Source organism: Leopardus geoffroyi, chromosome B3 (genome assembly GCF_018350155.1).
Source record: "Leopardus geoffroyi isolate Oge1 chromosome B3, O.geoffroyi_Oge1_pat1.0, whole genome shotgun sequence".
Taxonomy (NCBI): domain Eukaryota; kingdom Metazoa; phylum Chordata; class Mammalia; order Carnivora; family Felidae; genus Leopardus; species Leopardus geoffroyi.
This window is the reverse complement of record NC_059337.1, coordinates 28,841,398-28,862,580: the sequence shown is the minus strand read 5'-3', so window position 1 is coordinate 28,862,580 and position 21,183 is coordinate 28,841,398. Positions and strand designations below refer to the sequence as shown.

General features: G+C 36.2%; 1 protein-coding gene across 3 annotated transcripts in view; it reads right to left on the bottom strand.

Annotated features, from left to right (window-relative positions):
* UBE2Q2 (ubiquitin conjugating enzyme E2 Q2) overlaps nt 1-21,183 on the bottom strand; it is a 67,020-nt gene that overhangs the window by 19,061 nt on the left and 26,776 nt on the right. For all 3 annotated transcript variants that reach the window (XM_045448967.1, XM_045448968.1, XM_045448969.1), the window contains 5 exons: nt 19,954-20,094; nt 16,967-17,051; nt 15,495-15,555; nt 14,644-14,734; nt 7,320-7,378 (listed from right to left, as the gene is read on the bottom strand). In XM_045448967.1, the coding sequence (XP_045304923.1) occupies nt 7,320-7,378; nt 14,644-14,734; nt 15,495-15,555; nt 16,967-17,051; nt 19,954-20,094 (437 nt within the window). The remainder of the gene's footprint in view (nt 1-7,319; nt 7,379-14,643; nt 14,735-15,494; nt 15,556-16,966; nt 17,052-19,953; nt 20,095-21,183) is intronic.

The window sequence follows — 21,183 nt, the reverse complement described above, 5'->3', positions numbered from 1 at the left end:
CATTTTGGCCACTCTGACTGGCGTGAGGTGATATCTGAGTGTGGTTTTGATTTGTATTTCCCTGATAAGGAGCGACGTTGAGCATCTTTTCATGTGCCTGTTGGCCATCCGGATGTCTTCTTTAGAGAAGTGTCTATTCATGTTTTCTGCCCATTTTTTCACTGGGTTATTTGTTTTCCGGGTGTGGAGTTTGGTGAGTTCTTTATAGATTTTGGATACTAGCCCTTTGGTATGTCATTTGCAAATATCTTACGTTTATTTATTTTTGAGACAGAGAGAGACAGAGCATGAACAGGGGTGGGTCAGAGAGGGAGGGAGACACAGGATCTGAAACAGGCTCCAGGCTCTGAGCAGTCAGCACAGAGCCCGACGCGGGGCTCAAACTCACGGACAGTGAGATCGTGACCTGAGCCAAAGTCGGACGCTTAACTGACTGAGCCACCCAGACACCCCACAAGTTCTTATTTCAAACTATATTACAAAGCTATAGTTATCAAAACAGTATGGTACTGGCACAAAAAGAGACACATAGGTCAATGGAACAAAATAGAGCCCAGAAGTAAATACATATTTACATGGTCAATTAATCTAGGACAAAAAAAGACAAAAATATACAATAGGGAAAAAGACCATTTCTTCAATAGCGTTGGGAGAACTGGACAGCTACATTCAAAAGAATGAAACTGGACCATTCTCTTACATCACACAAAAATAAACTCAAAATGGATTAAAGACCTAACTGTTAAGATTTGAAACCATAAAACCCCTAGAAGAAAACATAGGGAGTAAACCCTTATAAATCAGTCTTAGCAATATTTTTCTGGATAGGTCTCTCCAGGCAAAGGAAACAAAAGCAAAAATAAACAATTAGGACTACATCAAACTAAAAAGTTTTTGCACATTAAAAGAAACCATCAAAAAAACAAAACAAAAAACAAGGCAACCTACTCGATGGGAAAAGCTATTCACAAATGGTATATCCAATAAGGGGTTAATATCCAAAGTGTGTAAAGAACTCCTACAACTCAACACCAGAAAAATTATAATCCAATTTAAAAATGGAAAACCTGAATAGATATTTTTCCAAAGAATACGTACAGATGGCTAACCAACATATGAAGAGGCTCACTAATCATCAGGAAAATGCAAATCTAAACTACATGATAATATCCACTCACACCAGTCAGAATGACCAGTATCAAAAAGACAAGAAGCATAAGTGTTGCCCAGGATGTAAAGAAAGGGAACCCTCATGCGCTGTTGGTAGTAATGGAAATTGGTGTACCCACTGTGGAAGAGAGTATGGAGGTTCCTCAAAAGAAATGTACTAAAAAGAAAAGTACATACAATCTAGTAATTCCACTTCTGGGTATTTACCCAAAGAAAATGAAAACATTAATTTGAAAAGGTAGGTTTACTGCAGTATTATTTACAATAGCTAAAATATGGACACAATCCAAGTGTCTATTGATAGATGAATGGATAAAGAAGTGATGTGTGCACACACACACACACACGCACACACACACACACACAGAGGAATATTACTCAGCCTTAAAAAGGAATGAGACCTTGCCATGTGTGACACATGGATAGATCTAGGGTATAATGCTAAGTGAATGAAAGAAGTCAGACAGGGAAAGACAAATACCATATGATTTCACTTGTATGTGGAATCTAAAAAATAAAACAAATGAACAAATAGCAAAAAAAATACAGACAACAGACTTGTAGTTGCCAGGCCAGGGGGTAGGAGGAAGGTGGCATGGGGAGTGGGGGAGAATAGGTGAAGAGGATTAAGAGGTACAAACTTCCAGTTATAAAAGAAATAAATTATGGAGATAAAAAGGTCAGCACAGGAATATAGTTAATAATATTGTAATAACTTTGTATGGTGACAAATGGTAACTATACTTATCACAGTATGCATTTTATAATGCTTAAAATTGGCAAATCACTAGGTTGTACACCCAAAAGTAATGATAGTATATATCAACTATACTTCAATTTAAATAAATAAACTAAAAACCTTTGCTCCACAAGTAATTCTATTAAGAGGATAAAACGAAGGTACATACTGGAAGAAATTAAAAACCACATATCCAACAAAGGACTACTATGTAGTTCATAATATTTTTTAATAAATATTCAACAATAAAATAAAAAACAATCCAATTGAAAAACCAGCAAGCAACATGGACAGATATTTCAGGGAAGAGAATATGAAATTGCCAAATAAGCACATAGAAAATATTAGATATTAGAAAATACACATTAAGGAAACAATTTTTTTTAATGTTTATTTATTTTTGAGAGAGACAGAGACAGAGTGTGAGCAGGGGGTGGGGGGCAGAGAGAGGGAGACACAGAATCTGAAACAGGTTCTAGGCTCTGAGCTGCCAGCACAGAGCCTGACGCAGGGCTTGAACTCACGAACCACGAGATCATGACGTGAGCCAAAGTCAGACATTCAACCGACTGAGCAACCCAGGTGCCCCAAAGAAACACAAATTAAAACCACACTGAGGTATCACTATCTCTCAGAATGGCTAAAATAAAAACAAGTGGGAACACCAAATGCTGGCAAGGATGTGGAGAGACTAGATCACTCACACATTCCTGGTAAGGATATAAAGTGGTATAGTCACTATGGTAAAGTTTGTCAATTTCTTTAAAAATTCAATATGCTGCAATAACTATATGACCCAGCCATTCTACTCCTGGACATGTATCCCAGAGAAAGCAAAACACATTCATACAAAAACATGTATACAAGAACTCATATAAGCTTTATTTGCATCAGCCCAACACTAGAATCAAGCTAGAAGTCCTTCAAGTAGTAGCTGATTAAACAAAATGTGGTACATGGTACACCATGGAATACTTCCTAGCAATAAAAACGAACTAGTCAAACATGTAGATGAACCTCCAGGGAAATCAGGACAAATAAAAAAACTAATTGCTAGAAATTACAATCCCAAGATGTATGATTCCATTTATGTAACTTTTTTTTCTGAAATGACAAAATATGAAAAATGCAGGATTAGTGATTGCCAGAAGTTGGAAAAGTGGGTAGTAAGAGGGAGATGGGTGTGGTTTAAAAATACAAGAAGGAGGATTCTTGTGTATTTGGAACTTCAGTATCTTCACTGTGGTGGTGGAGACACAAACATACACAGGTGATCAAGTTGTGTAGAACTTAATACATACATACATACATACAAATGAGTTATAAGAGAAACTGGGAAAATCTGAGTAAGTTCTATGGATTGTATCACAGTCTTATTGTGATATTACACTACAGTTTTGTGAAACATTACCCTGGCAAGGTGTACAGGAATCTTTATTATTTCTTATAGCTGCATGTGAGTATACAATTATCTCAAAATTTTCACAAAGCCACAGGAATAGGAGGAAACGAGAAAAGAGAAAGGACCCATACCAAATTCTGAAGAACTCCAACATGCACAAGTCAGGTGAACTAGGAGTTGCCAGCTAGAGACTGAGAGGAGGCAGTCAGAAGCCAAGAGAAAAAGGTTTTCAATGTTGTTGAGAAATCAGATAATCAAATATGATAAAGCCTGAAAAAGGACCCCGGGATTTACCAACATGGAAATCCCTGTTGGCAACAGAGTTTGGGAGGAATGTTAAGAGCCGATACCAGACTACAGGGGCTGAAGAGTGACAAGGAAGTGAAGAGTGTGATTATGTACACATTGCTGTGGGAGTGTAAGTGGTACAGCCACTTTGGAAAACAGTCTGGCATTTCATTAAGAAGTTCAACAGTTACTAGAGGACCTAGTAATTCCACACATGTATGAAAGAAATGAGAATATACATGCAGACATTTATGTTAATGTTCATAGTAGCATTATTCATGATAGTCAAGGTATCACAAATGTATGGGGCTCCTGGGTAGCTCAGTCAGTTGAGTGTCTGACTCTTGATTTCAGCTTGGTCATGGTCTCGCAGTTGGTGGGTTTGAGCTCCACATCAGGTTCTGCACTGGTGGTGCAGGGTCTGCTTGGGATTCTCTCTCCCTCCCCTGCCACTGCCCCCCCAATTTCTCTCTATCTCTGCCCCTCCCCCACTCTTGCTCTTAAATAAACTTTAAAGAGAAAAAAAAAAAAGAAATGTCCACGGATAAATAAAATGTGGTATAGCCATATAATATTATTCGTCCATAAGATGGAGTTAAGTATTAAAATATGCTACAGTATAGATGAACTTTAAAAACATTTTGCTAACTGAAAGAAGCCAGCCACAGAAGGCCGCATTTTGTAGGATTCCATTTACATGAAATGTGCAAAACAGGAAATCTTTCAAGACAGAAAGGAGATGAGTGGTTGCCAGTGGATGGGGAGTTGGTGGGGGTGGGGGGGGGGTGAGGAATGGTTGCTAACAGGTACAGGGTTTCTTTTGGAGAATGACGAAAATGTTCTGAAATTAGAGGTAATAGTTATACAACTTCTATGAATTTACTAAAAAACCACTGAATTGTACATTTTAAAAGGGTGAGTTTTATCATATGTGAACTGTATCACAATAAAGGTGTTACTTAACAAAATGGCTATCATAAGAAACAGGAATAGAGTAACAGCTAGAAGATGACGGAGGATATAAAATATATGGAACTGCTCAATAATCTGATCAGACTCACAGTGCTTCAGCCTGATTGTGAGATTGCAAAATTCTGCATTTTATCAGTCCTTCACATTTTGTAGTTCTTCCCAAGTCAGCCAGTAAATCTTCCCCATCACTTAACAGTTGACTATGAAGACCAAAGTCACTGATTTTGTTTCAAATCAGCATTCACCTTACATTCACCTTTCCATTCCCACTGTACCATTTTAGGTTGTCCTCACTTCACTCTAAGGGCCATCAGCTCTTAATTAGCCTTGCATTCTTCTAGGCTTTGGGAACACAATCTGTCTTCTTCCACTGTTACCATATTTCTTTCTAAAACATTCTCTTTCCTGTATTTTCCTGTTCCTGATCCAGCTACTGAGAGATAAATTCAGTATCCATGGGTAACAGTTTCCTTACCAGGAAAAAAAAAAGAAGATGAAAACAAACACAACAAAAAATCCTCTCACCACTCCATAATCCTAAATTACAACAAGATATTCTGTCAGCACAATTTCATACAACTCTTCTGTATGAATTCTACCTACCTTGTTTTTGTAGCTCAAACTCATCTGGTATGCTATAAATATATCATGCCCTTTCTTAGATATGTGATTGTATTTACTTTTTACCTATGTAGATAATTTTCCTTCAACCTCCACCAGTAGACCAAACTGAACTCACTCATATATCAATGCCCACCTGAGAACCCACTTACTTGACAGTCTTCCCAGATCACTACTACTGGAAGCAATTCCCTTTTCCTTTAACCTCAGAGAACTCAAGTCCACACTTCACATTTGCCAATCAATGAAGTACTTAATATTTTTAATCTCCTTTTATACTGCTGGCTTTTTTTTTTTTTTTTTTTTTGAGTGAGAGAGCGTGAGCAGGGGAGGGGTAGAGAGAGGGGGGGGGAGGGAGGGAGGGGGAGGGGGAGGGAGGGGGGAGGGAGGGAGGGAGAGAGAGAGAATATCAAAGCAGGCTCCAGGCTTTGAGCTGTCAGCACAGAGCCCGACATGGGGCTCGAACTCACAAACTGGGAGATAATGACTTAAGCCAAAGTCGGACACTTAATCAACTGAGCCACCCAGGCACCCCTATACTGTTGGCTTTTGTATAATGAAAAAACATTTTATTAGAATATTTGTTTGGATAAGTAACAAGCTGACTTATTCAAATTTATTCATTTGTATAATGGTAAATAATACCATTGTAGCAAAAAGCAATGAAGAGAAACTATATCACAGATTTTTAAATTGAAAAGTATTATTTAATTTCACGTGTTTGTCTCCACAACTTGGTGGTAAACTACTTAAAATCATAAGTTCTTAAAACTCTTAGAATTTCCCACAACAAACTGTGAAAACTCTGCTGGTCAAGGTTATAGCAGATTTCAAAATGATCTGACAAGAATATTTTTATACATTTATCTTGAATTTATAAAATTTTTCTAAATCTTTTCCTTAATCATTTGTAGCCATCCTTCCATATTTTTTAATCTAAATGAAACTATTACTATATCAACAGTAGCAACGATCAAAGTAAGGACTGGATATTTTTAGATCTTTTAAAAAAAAAATTTTTTTTTTTACATTTAATTTTGAGACACAGAGAGAGAGAGCGAGCATGAGCGGGGGAGGGGCAGAGAGAGAGAGGGAGACACAGAATCAGAAACAGGCTCCAGGCTCCAAGCTATCAGCACAGAGCCCGACGCAGGACTCGAACCACGAACCGTGAGATCATGACCTGAGCCGGTCAGACACTTAACCGACTGAGCCACCCAGGCGCCCCTTTTTAGATCTTAATCAGCATAATATGCATTACCTCACAAGGTTGAATTAGTCAACTGAGCATTTCATAATTCCCAAATTAGTATATATATTTTTAAGTTTATTTACTTATTTTGAGAAAGAGAGTGTGCAGGGGAGAGGCAGAGAGAGAATCCCAAGCAGGCCCCACACTGTCAGTGTGGAGCTCAGTGCAGAGCTCAAACTCAGGAACCGTGAGATCATGACCTGAGCCAAAGTCAAGAGTCAGATACTCAACCAACCAAGCCACCCAGGCTCCCCTCAAATTAGTATTACTTGCTTCTAATTTAACGATCTATAGAACATTTCATAACCAGCCTAGGTACCAATTTTCATCTTTTCCCATTCTTTATATGACTTCTAATCACTAAAAAGGAATACAAGCTTCGATAAAAATGAATGACAATTAGATTCTACCAAACTGAAACCACCACCTTTAGAAGGAATCAGATGGCCAGCTCTATAGGCCCATGAGATTTTCTGTGATTATTCCTGGGAATATAGGCTTGTGGGAATCATTCTCTAATCTTAACTTTCTCTAAATCCTCAATCACAATTTATATTTGAAAAACACTTGTTTTGTTTTTTTTTTATCGTGAAATGTATACAAATAGGGGACATTAAAACTCTTACTTATAAACAATGTGATGGTTTATAACCAATGGTTCTCAAATGATGGTTTCCAGACTAGCAACAACGCTTCACTTGAGACCATCTTAGAAGTGCAGAAATGCAAATTATCAGCCTTTCCCCACCCCCAGACCTAGTGAATCAGAAAACTTGGGGTATATATACCCTAGCATTCTGGGCCTCCTACCATTTAACTATCTCTCCAAATAATTCTAATGCACACTGTCAAAGAAAATAATTACTTAAACTTACCCTCCTGAGAGAACAGGTAACACCACTCGAACAAATGGAGGATCAAATGGAAAATTATCCTAAAAAGCAAACAATCAAGTTTAATTAGTTTTAAGAATATCCTTAATACTCTATTTATTTTGAAGATATTTATATAGTCTATAAAGAATGTGTATATTTATTATCTGATGAGGGTCATAAAAGTACCAAAAATAAAAAGAAATAAAAACCAAAGGAAATAAAAATGATCAGGCCCAAACAGGACAGTGTTTTGGTAAAGTTATGAAAATTATGAAGGGGTTCCACTTCCAAAAGAATTATATAAAAGGAAACGTTCCAATAATGATAGACTAGGTAACTTTACATCAATCCTCTGGCTGAGAACTAGAAGAGGTAGACAAAATGTAACCACTACAGAGCTAAGATCAAGAAGAAAAAGGGAACCTCAGAGTGGGGCCCTTCTCCCTGCCTTGAGTTTTCTTTCAATTACAGAAAAGGAAGATGAGAGATCAAAAGCTCAGCAGAACTTAAGACTCGCAGGACTAGAGAGATAAAAATTGGGAGCTGGGGTCCAAGGAGAGGCCTGAACAAGTCTCCCACACTTTAGGCTGGGACCTGAAGAACAAATGACACATTGCCCTAACTGACAAGGAATGAAGTCCAGTTTTGTGTCACCTCAATCCCTGACAGGATTCTGTGATCCTGGGTTGCCAGTGTCCAAGCCTGACAGGAGTAAATGTGAACCCTCTTTGAAGAAGAGTATCATCCAAGGCTTCAAATTAGTAAATTTTTCATATATAATGTTTGTTACTAAAAATAGCCAGTTACACAAGACTTAAAAACAAACATGTCTAGAAAAGGAGAGGCAAATGACACAAAAACCACAAGAGATCAAGATAACAGAGTAACAAACATAGATTTTAAAATAACCATGTTGAATACATGCAAGGAAAGAAAATACAATATTGAAAACCCTGGCAAAGTACTAAAATTATAAAATGAGCCATAGAGAAATTCTGAAACTTAGAAATACAGTAACTGAAATCAATAACTTAAAAGATGAATTTAACCACAGTAGAGACTTGGTGAAACCGAAATTCAGTGTACAGGAAAATAGGCCAGAAAACATCCAGAATGAAGCCAAGAGAGAGAGTATGTAGAAAATGCAGAAAATAACAAGACACAGGGGAACGTATTGAAAGGCTTATCATATCAGAGCCTGGAGCCTGTTTCCAATTCTGTGTCTCCCTCTCTCTCTGCCCCTCCCCCATTCATGCTCTGTCTCTCTCTGTCCCAAAAATAAATAAAAACGTTGAAAGGCTTATCATATATGTGGAGTCCTAGAAGGAGACAAAAGAATGGGACAGAAGCAATATTTGGAGAGAATGTCTGAGAATTTTCCAATATTGACTGAAGACTTCACAAGATTGAAGCACTATGACTATTTCAAGAAAAACAATGGAAACCCCAATGAGGGAATGATATATCTTTGAGCTGCCGAAAGTAATTTCCAACCTAAAAATCTATACCCAATACAAATACTTTCCAAAAATTAATTCACACTAAAGTTATTTTCTTGTCAGCAGACACAAGGAAATGTTAAAGGATATTCTTCAGGCAGGAGAAGCATGATCCTAGATGGAAATGTGGAGACTAAAGACCATGAAAAGAACAAATACGCACATAGATCTAAATGAATATTGATTAATTATATAACAATAATGTGCAGTTTTTAGGGAAGTACAGAAAATGCATGACAGCACATGTTTGGCAGGGAATCCATGTTCTAAGTCTCTGCATTGATAAGGAAAAATAAAATATAAATTAACAAATTTATATTAGACAAGGATATACATTATAATTGTAAGGGAGTAAAAAAAGGTAAGAGAACACGTATGCATGAAGCTGAAAGAGGAGAGAAACTGGAGTAATTTAAAAAAAAAATCAAAAGAATGAGAAAAAGGAACATAGAATAACAAGGACAAATAGAAAGCACTTATGAGACAGAAGATTTAAACCCCAAAATCAGTAATAACATTATATGCAAATAGACTAATTGCTCTAATTAAATGACAAAGATTAGCAGACTTGATAAAAAACTTATGAAGAGAAGATGAGAGAAAAGAAACCTTAGCTAATTTTCAGGCTACCAAGTACAATTCTTTTTTTCAAATTATCAATCCTGGAAACAGCTTTCCAGAAGAACAAGAGCTTTTTCTCTTAATGAACTTAAACAACAACAGTAGCTGAGGTGGCCAAGAGCATTAGAGGTCAATCTCTGGGTAGCCAGAAAGCCAAAAAGGCTGCCCCTCATTTTCCTACAGCAATGGGGTAAGGAAAAAGCATACTGCCTCTAATAAAGATATGACAGGATGTCTAAGAGAAATTATCTCCAATTTTATGATCTAATAAAAGGAAGGAACTAATTGTCTTTTAAACCAATTTGAGGGTAAAGAAGCTAAACAAACATTTGTCTTGTTCAGTTATTTCCAAGGAACACAAAAATACAGTTTTAACTGCAAGAATAAGCAGCATTAAGTCCAGTAACTTACTTTTAACTCCCTACTTCCACCCATCCTCAAATAAAGATTCTAAGGAACATATGAACTATGCAAATTCAATCCTAATAGGAGAGGAAGACAAAAAGCACACTTCTGGTGGCTAAAACAGATAATCTTAGATTTCTACTTCAAGGGAGAATCTACCCACACAAGATATCAACCTAATAATAATTATAATCTACTTCCAAATAAGTAGCTCACCATTTATCTACAGTTTAATAGACATAATGAAAGGCACGGACACAAAGCTAGGTAAAGTACAATTTCATTTAATCTATTTTTTGGATCTTTTAATATGTGTTCCCATATGATAAAGCTTTTTAAATTGATTATGTGGCAGTGAGAACTACTTTCATTTTAAGTAATTCTTCATTCAGAGTAACTCCTTCACATCAAAACCTAGGGACTATTCCATGAACTCTGTACCATGGAACTCAGTAATTAATATTTTACAGAAATAAGAGTTCCTTACAGGATTACAGCAGAGAGGTTGAGGATGACTTAAAATAGAAATTTGAGTTATCTTGGTATACTAACTCAGGAACTGAGAATCTCAAGGTTTACAAGGATCTCACAAAGTTTCCAATTCAGTATCTTGGCCTTCCAACATATTCTTTTTTTTTTTTTTTTTAAGTTTTATTTATTTTTGAGAGAGAGAGAGAGAGAGAGAGAGAGAGAGCGCTAGCAGAGAAGAGGCAGAAAGAGAGGAAGACACAGAATCTAAAGTGGGTTCCAGGCTCTGAGCTGTCAGCACACAGCCTGATGTGGTGCCTGAAACCACAACCCGTGAGATCATGACCTGAGCCAAAGTCAGACGCTTAACCAATTAAGCCACCCAGGTGCCCTTTTCCAACATATTTTTAATGATAAGGAACATTCTATTTTTTTTTTTTTTAATTTATTTTGAGAGAGAGAGTACAAGTGGAGGGGGGTGGGGAGGGGCGGGGCAGGCAAAGAGAAAGGGAGAGAGAGAATCCCAAGCAGGCTCCATGCTACCAGCACAGGGCCCATCACAGGGCTCAATCTCATGAACTGCAAGATCATGACCTTTGATGAAACCAAGAGTCAGACACTCAACCAACAGAGCCACCCAGGTGCTCCAGGAGCATTCTCTTCTCGAAAGACTGTCACAGATGAATAGTTATCACTTGAAAAATCACAATAGTTATCACTTGAAAAATCACCTATTTACAGTTTGACTTACTAGTTCTAATGTCATGTTAATCAAAACAAAAATCAAACTACCAAATTAATAAACCGTCAATCAAAAACAAAATCAAACTAAAGTTTCCACATACATAGCCCTTTAAATAGTTGAGGACAAACTCTCATGAGCCCCTATGTTCTTCTCTCCAAATCCACAATTTGCCCAGCTATCTTAGGACATAAAAATCTCTTTCAAATCCTTGCTGCTATTTTCTAAATGAATTCAAATTTGTCTAAATAAACCCTTCTTAAAGTAGTACCTCAGAATTCAGCTGAGTGATTTAGATATGGTTTTAAAAACCAGACCACTACTCCCTTAAAAGCACAGCACAAAAGATTTGCCACATTGCTGACAAATCTAATTGGTCCCCATTTTCTCTCCTGCCCCATCCCCAACCTTGTGTTGTTATATCTCAAGTTCCATTTTCTTATTACTCATGACTTTCAAGTTGTCACCATGGACATCTGAGGCATGGACATAAATACTGTTCATGCTCCTTCTTATAAATCCTTCTTTCTGGATAATACCTGCTATCCTTCCAAGTCTGTGAATCCTGATACTAATAACTTGGCAATTCAGTTTGCCAGTGTCACTTAGTTCAGAGCAATCACATTCTTCCCAGGCCTCTTAAGAAATAATTCAGGCCTTGGGGCTCCTGGGTGGCTCAGTTGGTTAAAGCGTCCAACTTCAGCTCAGGTCATGATCTCATGGTTGGAGCCCCATGTCGGGCTCTATGCTGAAGCCTGGAGCCTGGAGACTGCTTCAGATTGTCTCCTTCTCTCTCTGATCCTCCCTTGCTCACACTCTGTCTCTCTGTCTCTTGAAAATAATTAAACATTGGAAAAAAAGAAAAGAGAAGAGAAGAGAAGAGAAGAGAAGAGAAGAGAAGAGAAGAGAAGAGAAGAGAAAAGAAGAGAAAAGAAAAGAAAAGAAAAGAAAAGAAAAGAAAAGAAAAGAAAAGAAAAGAAAAGGAAAGAAAAGAAAAGAAAAGAAAATATTTCAGGCCTCACAAGGCCCTTGTTTCTGGTATCAAGAGCCATGGCCCAGAAAGACAAATCCAACGAATTTCAGCCATTTACCTCCCAGATTGTCCCCTCCCTTAAGTTCTACCTAGAGCAGGAAAATACCATGAAAACATTAAGTACAGCCACAAATCTTTCAGTTTAGTGGTCAAGATTTCATATTCCCTTAAAAACACCTCTCCAGGAGGAAGTGAGAAGGAAAGAACACACAGAGGACTTTCCAAAGATACTGCTTAAGAAGAAGAAGAAAAGACACAGACCTGAATTTTTTTTTAACATAATTGACATAACTTACATTAGTTTCATGTATAAGGTTTTCTTTCTTTCTTTTTTTTTTTTTTAATGCTTTTAGTTTTGGGGGAGAGAGCACACGCGCACAGGAGCCAGCGGGGGAGGGGCAGAGAGAAAGGGAGACAGAGGATCTGAAGTAGGCTCTGCATTGACAGCAGAGAGCAGGATGAGGGCAGGGCGGGCTCGAACTCATGAACCATGAGCCAAAATCAACACTTAACCGACTGAGCCATCCTAGTGCCCCTATAAGATTCTATTTCTTAAGCTTGGTGTTGGACACCTGGGCATATGATTTAATACGACTGTTTATAGATTGTTCATACAGAACAATTTTGCATACAGAATTTTTTAAAAAGGGGGGTACCTGCATGGCTCAGTTGGTTAAGCATCTGACTTTGGCTCAGGTCATGATCTCTCTCTCTCTCTCTCTCTCAAAAATAAACATTTTTAAAAATTGAAAGAAAAAAAATGCTACTGTCCTGGTTTATTTTTTCACCTTATGAATCAGTAAAAATACAGTCATTAGCAACTTCAGTAAATATATACCAGATTCACTCTCTAGAAGACAACCCAATTGACAATCATAAAAGTTTCTATAATAACAAAATTGAGGGAAAATATAGAATTTGAGTTATTTGAAGAAAGTTCAATCATAAATGAAGATATATCCCCCAAAATATAACACACAAAAGCTACGTAAAAAGTTTTCAAAAAAATTACTTTTTGCAAGTATATTCTTTCACATCTTTGCTTCTTCCTTCAAAACCCCTCATTATCCCTCTACTCTCACCTATTCCTACCACCATCACCCTTCATTACCCCTTGCCCAGATTAAAATTAAAGTCCCAACTAGTCTCCCAGGTATCTACTCTCTCCAATCCAAACCCTATCTGATGCTGAAGACATAATAACTGTTTAAAATAATAATAATAAAAAGCCTAACAGATCAATCATGCCCCTACCTAAAAACCTGTACTGACTGGTTCTTTACTGTCTAAAGGTTAAGATCCCAGACTCTTCATCATGGTCTCCAAAGCAGTACAGCCTTCATCACAGATTTCTCCCTAGGAAGATTGCAGGCTCTTGCAGGAATTATATTTTAGATGCTTCCATGTCCTCAAGCCTTCTATAGCCCCTCTATAGCCCTAATGCACTGAAGTCTACCTAACTGAAATGGAAAAAATATATTTCTTTCCGAATTTAAAAGAACACAGCAAATAGAAGCTCTATATAATTCAAATATAGCTCCTTAGAAATATATTTCCTAGGGTTTTTTTGAGACAAAAGATTTAAAACTACTACACTTATTTATCCATATTAAATCATTACATTTTATCTAAATTCTACTGCTATTCTTTACCCTTTATTCTTACCATTTAAAGAAAAGGTATTAAATATAACAAATAAATTCAGAAAGTATGTAACATATAAAAGTATGCCGTTATATATTATAAAATAGGCATCCATGTAACCACAGCCCTGGTCAAAAAACAGACTAGAGCCAGTATCCAAGAAGTCCCCAGATGTCTCTTTCAGCTTACAACTCCATCCCTCTCACCTAGATTTACTGCCTATCCTCAACTGTATGGTAATCACATCTTTGCTTTTCTTGATAGTAATTACCTAAGTTTGAATCCATAAATCTGCATTTTTCAACCTTCTTTTAATTTCTGCTCCACCAAAAAGGCTTTTTAGAATTTTTTTTTTCTGAATCTATCCCCCACCACAGATATACTGTGTTAACAGTTTATATAATATGGCCCCTTAAAAGGCCACAGACCAGTGTATATCTAAGATTTTTTTCACTCCAAGGAACCAGTTTTCACCCCATTGGTGGGGATACTGTCTCCACTGAGAAGGCATGCCCTAAGCAATTTAGTTTTACCTATTTTTGAGCCCAATATAAATGAAATTGTAAAAGACTTGTTTTGGGGTCTGGCTTCTTTTGCTGAACATTGTGTTTAAGGTTCACCCATCGTTTTGCACATAGCTCTATTCCTTTTTATATGAATACCACAGTTTTCCATTCTACTGAAACAGACACTTGGGTTATTTTCTGTTTGGGGCTATTATAAGCAACACTGCTCTGAACAATTTGAGTCCTAAGTGCTCATCTCTTGCAGGGTATATACATGAGAATTCCTGAGCCACAAGGAACGAATACCTTCTATGTTACCAAATAATCCCTACGTGTTTTCCCAAAGCAATTATAAAAATATACATTTCCATTAGAAGTATATCAAGTCCCCTTAAAATTTTCTTACCTTAAAAGAGAAGTTAAGCAAAATATATTCTATGCCTTCTTTTTCTTTTAAGATCTGAAGATCACTGTGCAAAGGACTATCAGGGTCGACCCTAAGAATTACATAACAAAAAACCAATTAAAATAAAAAGTCCAAAGATGTTTTCTTACTAACCACAAAAATGAACCGTTCAAGAGCTAAACAGAACCCCTAGGGTAAGTTTCAAACATGAACTTGCTCTATGGTCCCTGGAAAAATAAACTGCAATAGCTTTCAACTCCTTGAGATTAAATGTCTAAAAAGATCACAGTATTCTAAATCCATTCCCATAAGGGGATTCCAAGTTAGCAGTCATTCTAAAGGAAAGTCATATGTACATAAATTTCCTTAAGAACTCAAAAAAAATTAATCTGCTTCTCTAAAATTGTATTATTATTAGCCAAGGGATTCAAGGAAAGAAAATTACCATGGACAAGACCGGAAAAACTGAAATCACTAACAAAATCTAAATTTGTCTACAACTGTTTCTACACATTAGGGCCTACTCAAATTCCTCATTTCAAATACAAACTGGATATCACAGTCAATCAGGTTATTAAATTCACTTTTGTTTCTATAGTTCCCAATTATCTAACTCCATGAAACACTTTATCCCATAGCTAGTCCTTCTTCTCCTTCCTCTTTCTCACTTTACTTATTTAAGCCTAAGAAACAGCTCATTTTAACAACCTGAGAACTAGTTCTACAGAAACACAGTCTAAAATTCTAAGTAAAAACCATATTTTAGAGGTTATCAAATTAAGGGGGAAAAAAGTCTCCATTGTGAAAGTCTATCATTACGAAGACTGGGTTAGCATAGAAGAGTCACTTACTTCTGTAGTTTAACATGCCAGTCATATAAACTGTCATTTATGAGTTCCACTGAATAAATCCCTGTAAAGATATAGGCCATGTAAATTACTCTATTTGATCTTATACATACCACTTCGGTATAAATGAATACACTAAATAACCATCAAAATCTAGAAATTTTGCTACTAAAACATAGAACAACTAAGCTATATTGTAAATGTTTTGCCATTGAGCTGAGTATCTTATACTCTCAACAGATAATTAAAGCCATCAATGAAGAGGATTCTTTAATGAGCTGAGAAACTGTTTACCATTAACTGTGAATAGGAGGGGGAAAAACTATGCAAAAATCATGTGTACTTTAAGATTCTTCTTCTATACACATGCAATTATTTCTATAAAAATGAAATCCCTCTATATAGTTTTATAAACTTTCTTCAACTTTCTGGGGCGTCTTTCCAACTTAGTATGTAAGAAGTCTACTGTCAATCTTTAAATAACTATAGAAATTTGTTTCATGGATATACCATAATTTAACCAATTCCACCCTATATCTGATTATTAATTTTTAATTTGCTACTATAAACAATGCTGTAGCAAACAAGTAATTATTTAACATTTAAAAATAAACCCATATTCAAATATTTAACTATACTTGATTAGGTTTCTACAGATAAATTTTTAGACATATCGTAAGAAAAACAGGATGCCAAAACTTCTAATAACTCCGAAGCAAGTTCGGCTTACCTTGGATTCTAAAGCAGAAATTTTTTTTGCTTGTCTTTTGTTTTTATGTAAGCTCTAATGATTTAGATTTGATCACTCTAAGAATTTCTGAATGGATCACAAAGCTACTTTTTCAAACATATTATAAGGTTGGCTCTTTCCCTTATTTAATATTGTTAGAATCTCAATAACAACACAGGGGAATCTTATTTCAAGTGGAGAGGTTCCACAGTATTTAAGTCTTACTCTGTAAGAAAGAACACTCAAACTTTGAAATGAAGGGGGAAAAAAGGCCAAAAACAAAACCAAACCAAAATCACCTATTCTTTTAAAGGTATACCATAACAACCTCTACAATAAAAGTTGATTATGTGGTTAGAAAAAAAAAAAGGAACAAAAATTCATAAAAATCAACTTGGCAATGGTTCTTTGTTCATATAATATTTTCTTGTTTACCTTCCAAAGCAGATATTACTTGTAATATTCCTAGAAGATAAAAATCATCTATGAATTAATCCTTGTTAGCAAGAAGACAAAAATTTTGAGGTATCCATAAAAACAATTTTCAAAAATCTGAACAAGTAAACTCCTCTTATTCTACCTTCCACATCTTTTGATAACTTGATTAAATCTGCATTTAAAATCCCTAAAATAAAGTTCATAACCATTTCTGTGCCTGTCCAGTTATATTATGAGAACTGAAGTTTACTATTTGAAACTTAAAAACAGCATAAGGACAACAGAGCAGACACCCAGGGGTCCTTACCTGCTTTATAACTCTGTGATCTGTATATGTCCCTGAGCTCTTTCATAAGCCTATCTGAAGCTTGCACAGACCCAGATACTGCACCCTGAAACAGAAAAACTGCTGTTTACCAGGATCTACAGAGTCCAATAACTGAAGATTTCAGGTATATAAGCCTGAAAGTTTACAATGAGATATATAAAAATAGATCACAACTCAACATTTTAAAAACTCAAAGAAGCTTAATTAAATTGATGATTATAAAGTTTCAACAGGAATATAAAATTGGGGGACATGTCTGGCTCATTTATGATTTAAAAAAAAAAAAAAAAAGTCTAACCAACCTGTCTAGATCACCATGGCTCCTGCAGTAGCCTAGAAGTTAGTATAAACCTATTTCAAATTCTATTGATTTTTTAAAATATTAATTTTTTTTAAGATTTTATTTTTTAGAGCATTTTTAGGATCACAGCAAACTTTAAAGAAAGGTCCAGAGATTTCCCATGTAACTGCCCCCACAATGCATAGTCTCCCTTATTATCAATTTCCCTCACCAGAAGGTATATATTTTTTTAAGTTTATTTATTTTGAGAGAGAGAGAAAGAGGGAGAGAGAGAATATCAAGCAAACTCTGTGCTGCGAGTGCAGATGCTGACACAGGGCTCAGTCTCACAACCATGAGATCATGACCTGAGCCAAAATCAAAAGCCGGACACTCACCTGACTGAGCCACCCAGGCACCCCCAGAAGGTACATTTCTTAAATTGATGAATCCATTGACACATCAATATCATCAAAATCCATAATTTACCTGAAGGTTCACTTCTGGTGTTGTATACTATACAGGTTTGGAAAATGTATAACACCATATATCCATCACTACAGTATCACAGTATTTTCATTGCCCTTAAAAATCCTCTGTGCTTTGCCTATTTATCTCTCCACCCCACCTCTGGCAAGCACTGATCTTTTTTATGGTCTCCACAGTGTTGCCTTTTCCAAAATATCACACAGTTGGAAACATACAGTTATGCAGCCTTTTCATCAGATTGGCTTCTTTCACTTAGTAATATGGATTTAAAAATTCTCCATGTCTTTTCATGGTTTGACAACTCATTTCTTTTTTTTTTTTTTTTTAGCAGGGAATAATATTCCATATTGCCTGGATGTACCACTGTTTATCCACTAACCTACTGAAGGATATCCTAGTTGCTTCCAAGTTTTGGCAATTATGAATAAAGCTGCTATAAACATCCAGTATTTAGGTTTTTGTCTGGACAGAAGTCTTCAATTCATTTGGGTAAATACCAAAGACTAAAACTGCTGGAATGTATGGTAAAAATTATGTTTAGTGTTATAAGAATCTGCTAGACTGTCTTCAAAAGTGGCTGTACCATTTTACATTCCCATCAGCAATGAGTGAGAGTTCCTGTTGCTTCACAGCCTCCTCAGCATTTAGCATTGTCAGTGTTCCTGATTTTGGCCATTCTTTTTTTGATTCTGGCTATTTTAATAAGCATGTTGGGTCAGAAGCAAATTTTGAACATACTAGAAGGCCCTTACCATTTTAGACTATCAACTAACACAGTTTCATTAGTCTGATTATAAGCAAGAATGTTATACTGAAGGTCTACTTTACATTATTAAGAAACTGAGAAATAACATGTTCACCTGCAACTAGTTTCAGTTCTTTTCCATGTTGGGATTTCTCTAAAAATGAAACTGCACCAATGTTATCCGAAGACTAACTAGGAATGCAACTACTTCTCATAAGACAAACATTTAGAATACCTTAGTTTAAAAAAATACACTGATCATGTAAAATTTAAATGTTAATGGCTGTACTACACCTTGCGGAATGGGTAGCAATCAGGTTCACAAAGTTATTTCCTACATTACTTAACTGGTTTAAACCCTAGTTTCACAACCATAGAATAAGAAGACTATTTTAGAAGTGGCTATAAAAGGTTGAATGGGAAGGTTTATAAAGTTTAAAGTACGTAGCTTAGTGTCTCTCATGTGAAAACATTAAATAATCTGTAGTTGTTTTGATTATAATATACAAACTAAAAGCAATCACAAGATACAGAAAGTACAGTAATCTTAAATGGCACAAACTTTTTAAAAAAATAATGAAGAGTTGAACTAAATTTCTTTGCTCTCTAAAAAATAAATAAAAATAAATAAAAATAAAAATTTGCCAATTAAATTTAATAGTGTAAGACTGAAGGAGAGCGAGTAATTCATCTGCTTACAATACTTGGCATTTCCCCACATAATTCATTCCCTGTTTTTGAGAACCTGTGCCTAAGAAAAAGGTCCTTCTGAGATAGATGTCTTGGGTTTGATAAACAGCTCTAATACAAAGAAGTAAGAAGTAACTGTTGAGACAAATGGCTAGACTCTCCTATGTTTCCCTACTTTGGGGATTTTAATGTATCATTCTCATTTATTCTACTCAGTAATCATCCAAAAGGTATGTATTATCTATATTTTAGAGTGGAGGAAACTGAAGCCACACAGCTGTGTTTATTACCAAACTCAGCATTCATTCACTCCATACCCCATGCCACTTCACATAAAAGAGATGTTAAGTCAAAAGAAAAAAAAATACTTTTGGTTTGGTTAGAGCAGGATAGACCAGATGGAAGCTCTGTGGGAAAGAATCTAAATTGTACTCTATTTGTAGAAAACAGTAAATTTAAATATAGATCTCATGGTAGAAGGGGAAGCAGTATAAACAGGCTGGAAAGTGGGTATATATAGTGAACAGCAGGTTAATTCCAACACGTAAAAAGCAGATGAACATGGTAGAGAGCTATCAACAGATAAGAAACTTCAACAACAACAACCCACTAGGGCAACAAAACATGGCTGAATCCACAACACAGGCAAGGGTGGAGGAGGGTAGCTTAGACTGGTAGCTTAATGAATTGCCCTGTTTTATATTATTATCTATAATTACTAAATCCCAAAAGTATAGATTTTAGATATTTGCAAACACTTACATTGAGATGGTCTTGCCTTTGGGTCTTCCTAATTTTCTCTAATATTGCCAAATTTTCTTTTTCAATTCCTTCATCCTCTGACTTTTTTCCACTAATAGGCTCTTCTTCCTTCATCTCATAGTGATCTAAGTCTTCTATATCCTACAAAGATAAGAAAAATATTAGCTTATTGAAGCTTATGTCAAAAGTTAAATTACTCTTGACTCAACAGAGAACAGACATGTGAATAGAAAAGGGAAAAAAAACCTTCACATTCAATCCAGAAGTTTCCATCTTTTTATATCCTACATTTTGAGAGCTAGAATCTAAGCATATTTAATACTTTTATAAAGCCATAACTCTTACTAAATAAATCTCCTATTAAAAGAAACTTTTGCAACAGTTTAGCATTAGGTATCAAAAACCTTATTTATACTTTGTTCCAGTAATTGACTTCTAGAAATCTACTGTAAGGAACTAATTTAAAATGTGAACATTGACTTAGGCATAAAGATGCCTATTTAAACTTTATAGCTACAAACCACTCCACAAAACTGCATGTGCAAAAATACCAGAGCAGGCACCTCAATTTCATGAAATATAAGACCATTAAAATGTCAACATAGCATAATTGTTTCTTCTTTATCAATAATGAAACAAAAGGGCACTGAGGATGGCAGTGCACCAATCCCTGGCTCTGTGGGGGCAGTGGCAAGGTGAATGAGCCAGGCTGGCCACTGTGGGTACCAGGTTCTGTGCTCAGGCTCCACCTGTTGCTTCTGGCTGCTGCTCTGGCCTTGCCCCAGACCTGGGGTGAGCTGGGGGACTGGACACCCCTGGGTGACCATACGGCTCACGCCAGTTAGAGCTGTGCTGTCCAACAGGGCAGTCTCTTGTTTCCTGTGGCTGCTGAGCACTTGAAATGTGACCAGTCTGAATTGAGATGTGCCTTAAGTATATAGTCCACGCCAGATTTAGAAGACTTAGTGAGAAAAACAAAGAGCTCATTATTTTATTTTATGTCAATTATGTTGAAATGATCATAATTTGAACACATTAGGTTAAAAAAAACATACTAAATGGAAAAAATAACGCAATGCAAAAAGCACACAAAACTGAATATATATGGGGTGCCTGGCTGGCTCAGTCAGGCGACCCAACTGTTGATTTCAGCTCAGGTCACGATCCCACAGTTTGTGGGATCAAGCCCTGTGTCAGGCTTGTAGCACGGAGCCTTCTTGGGATTCTCTC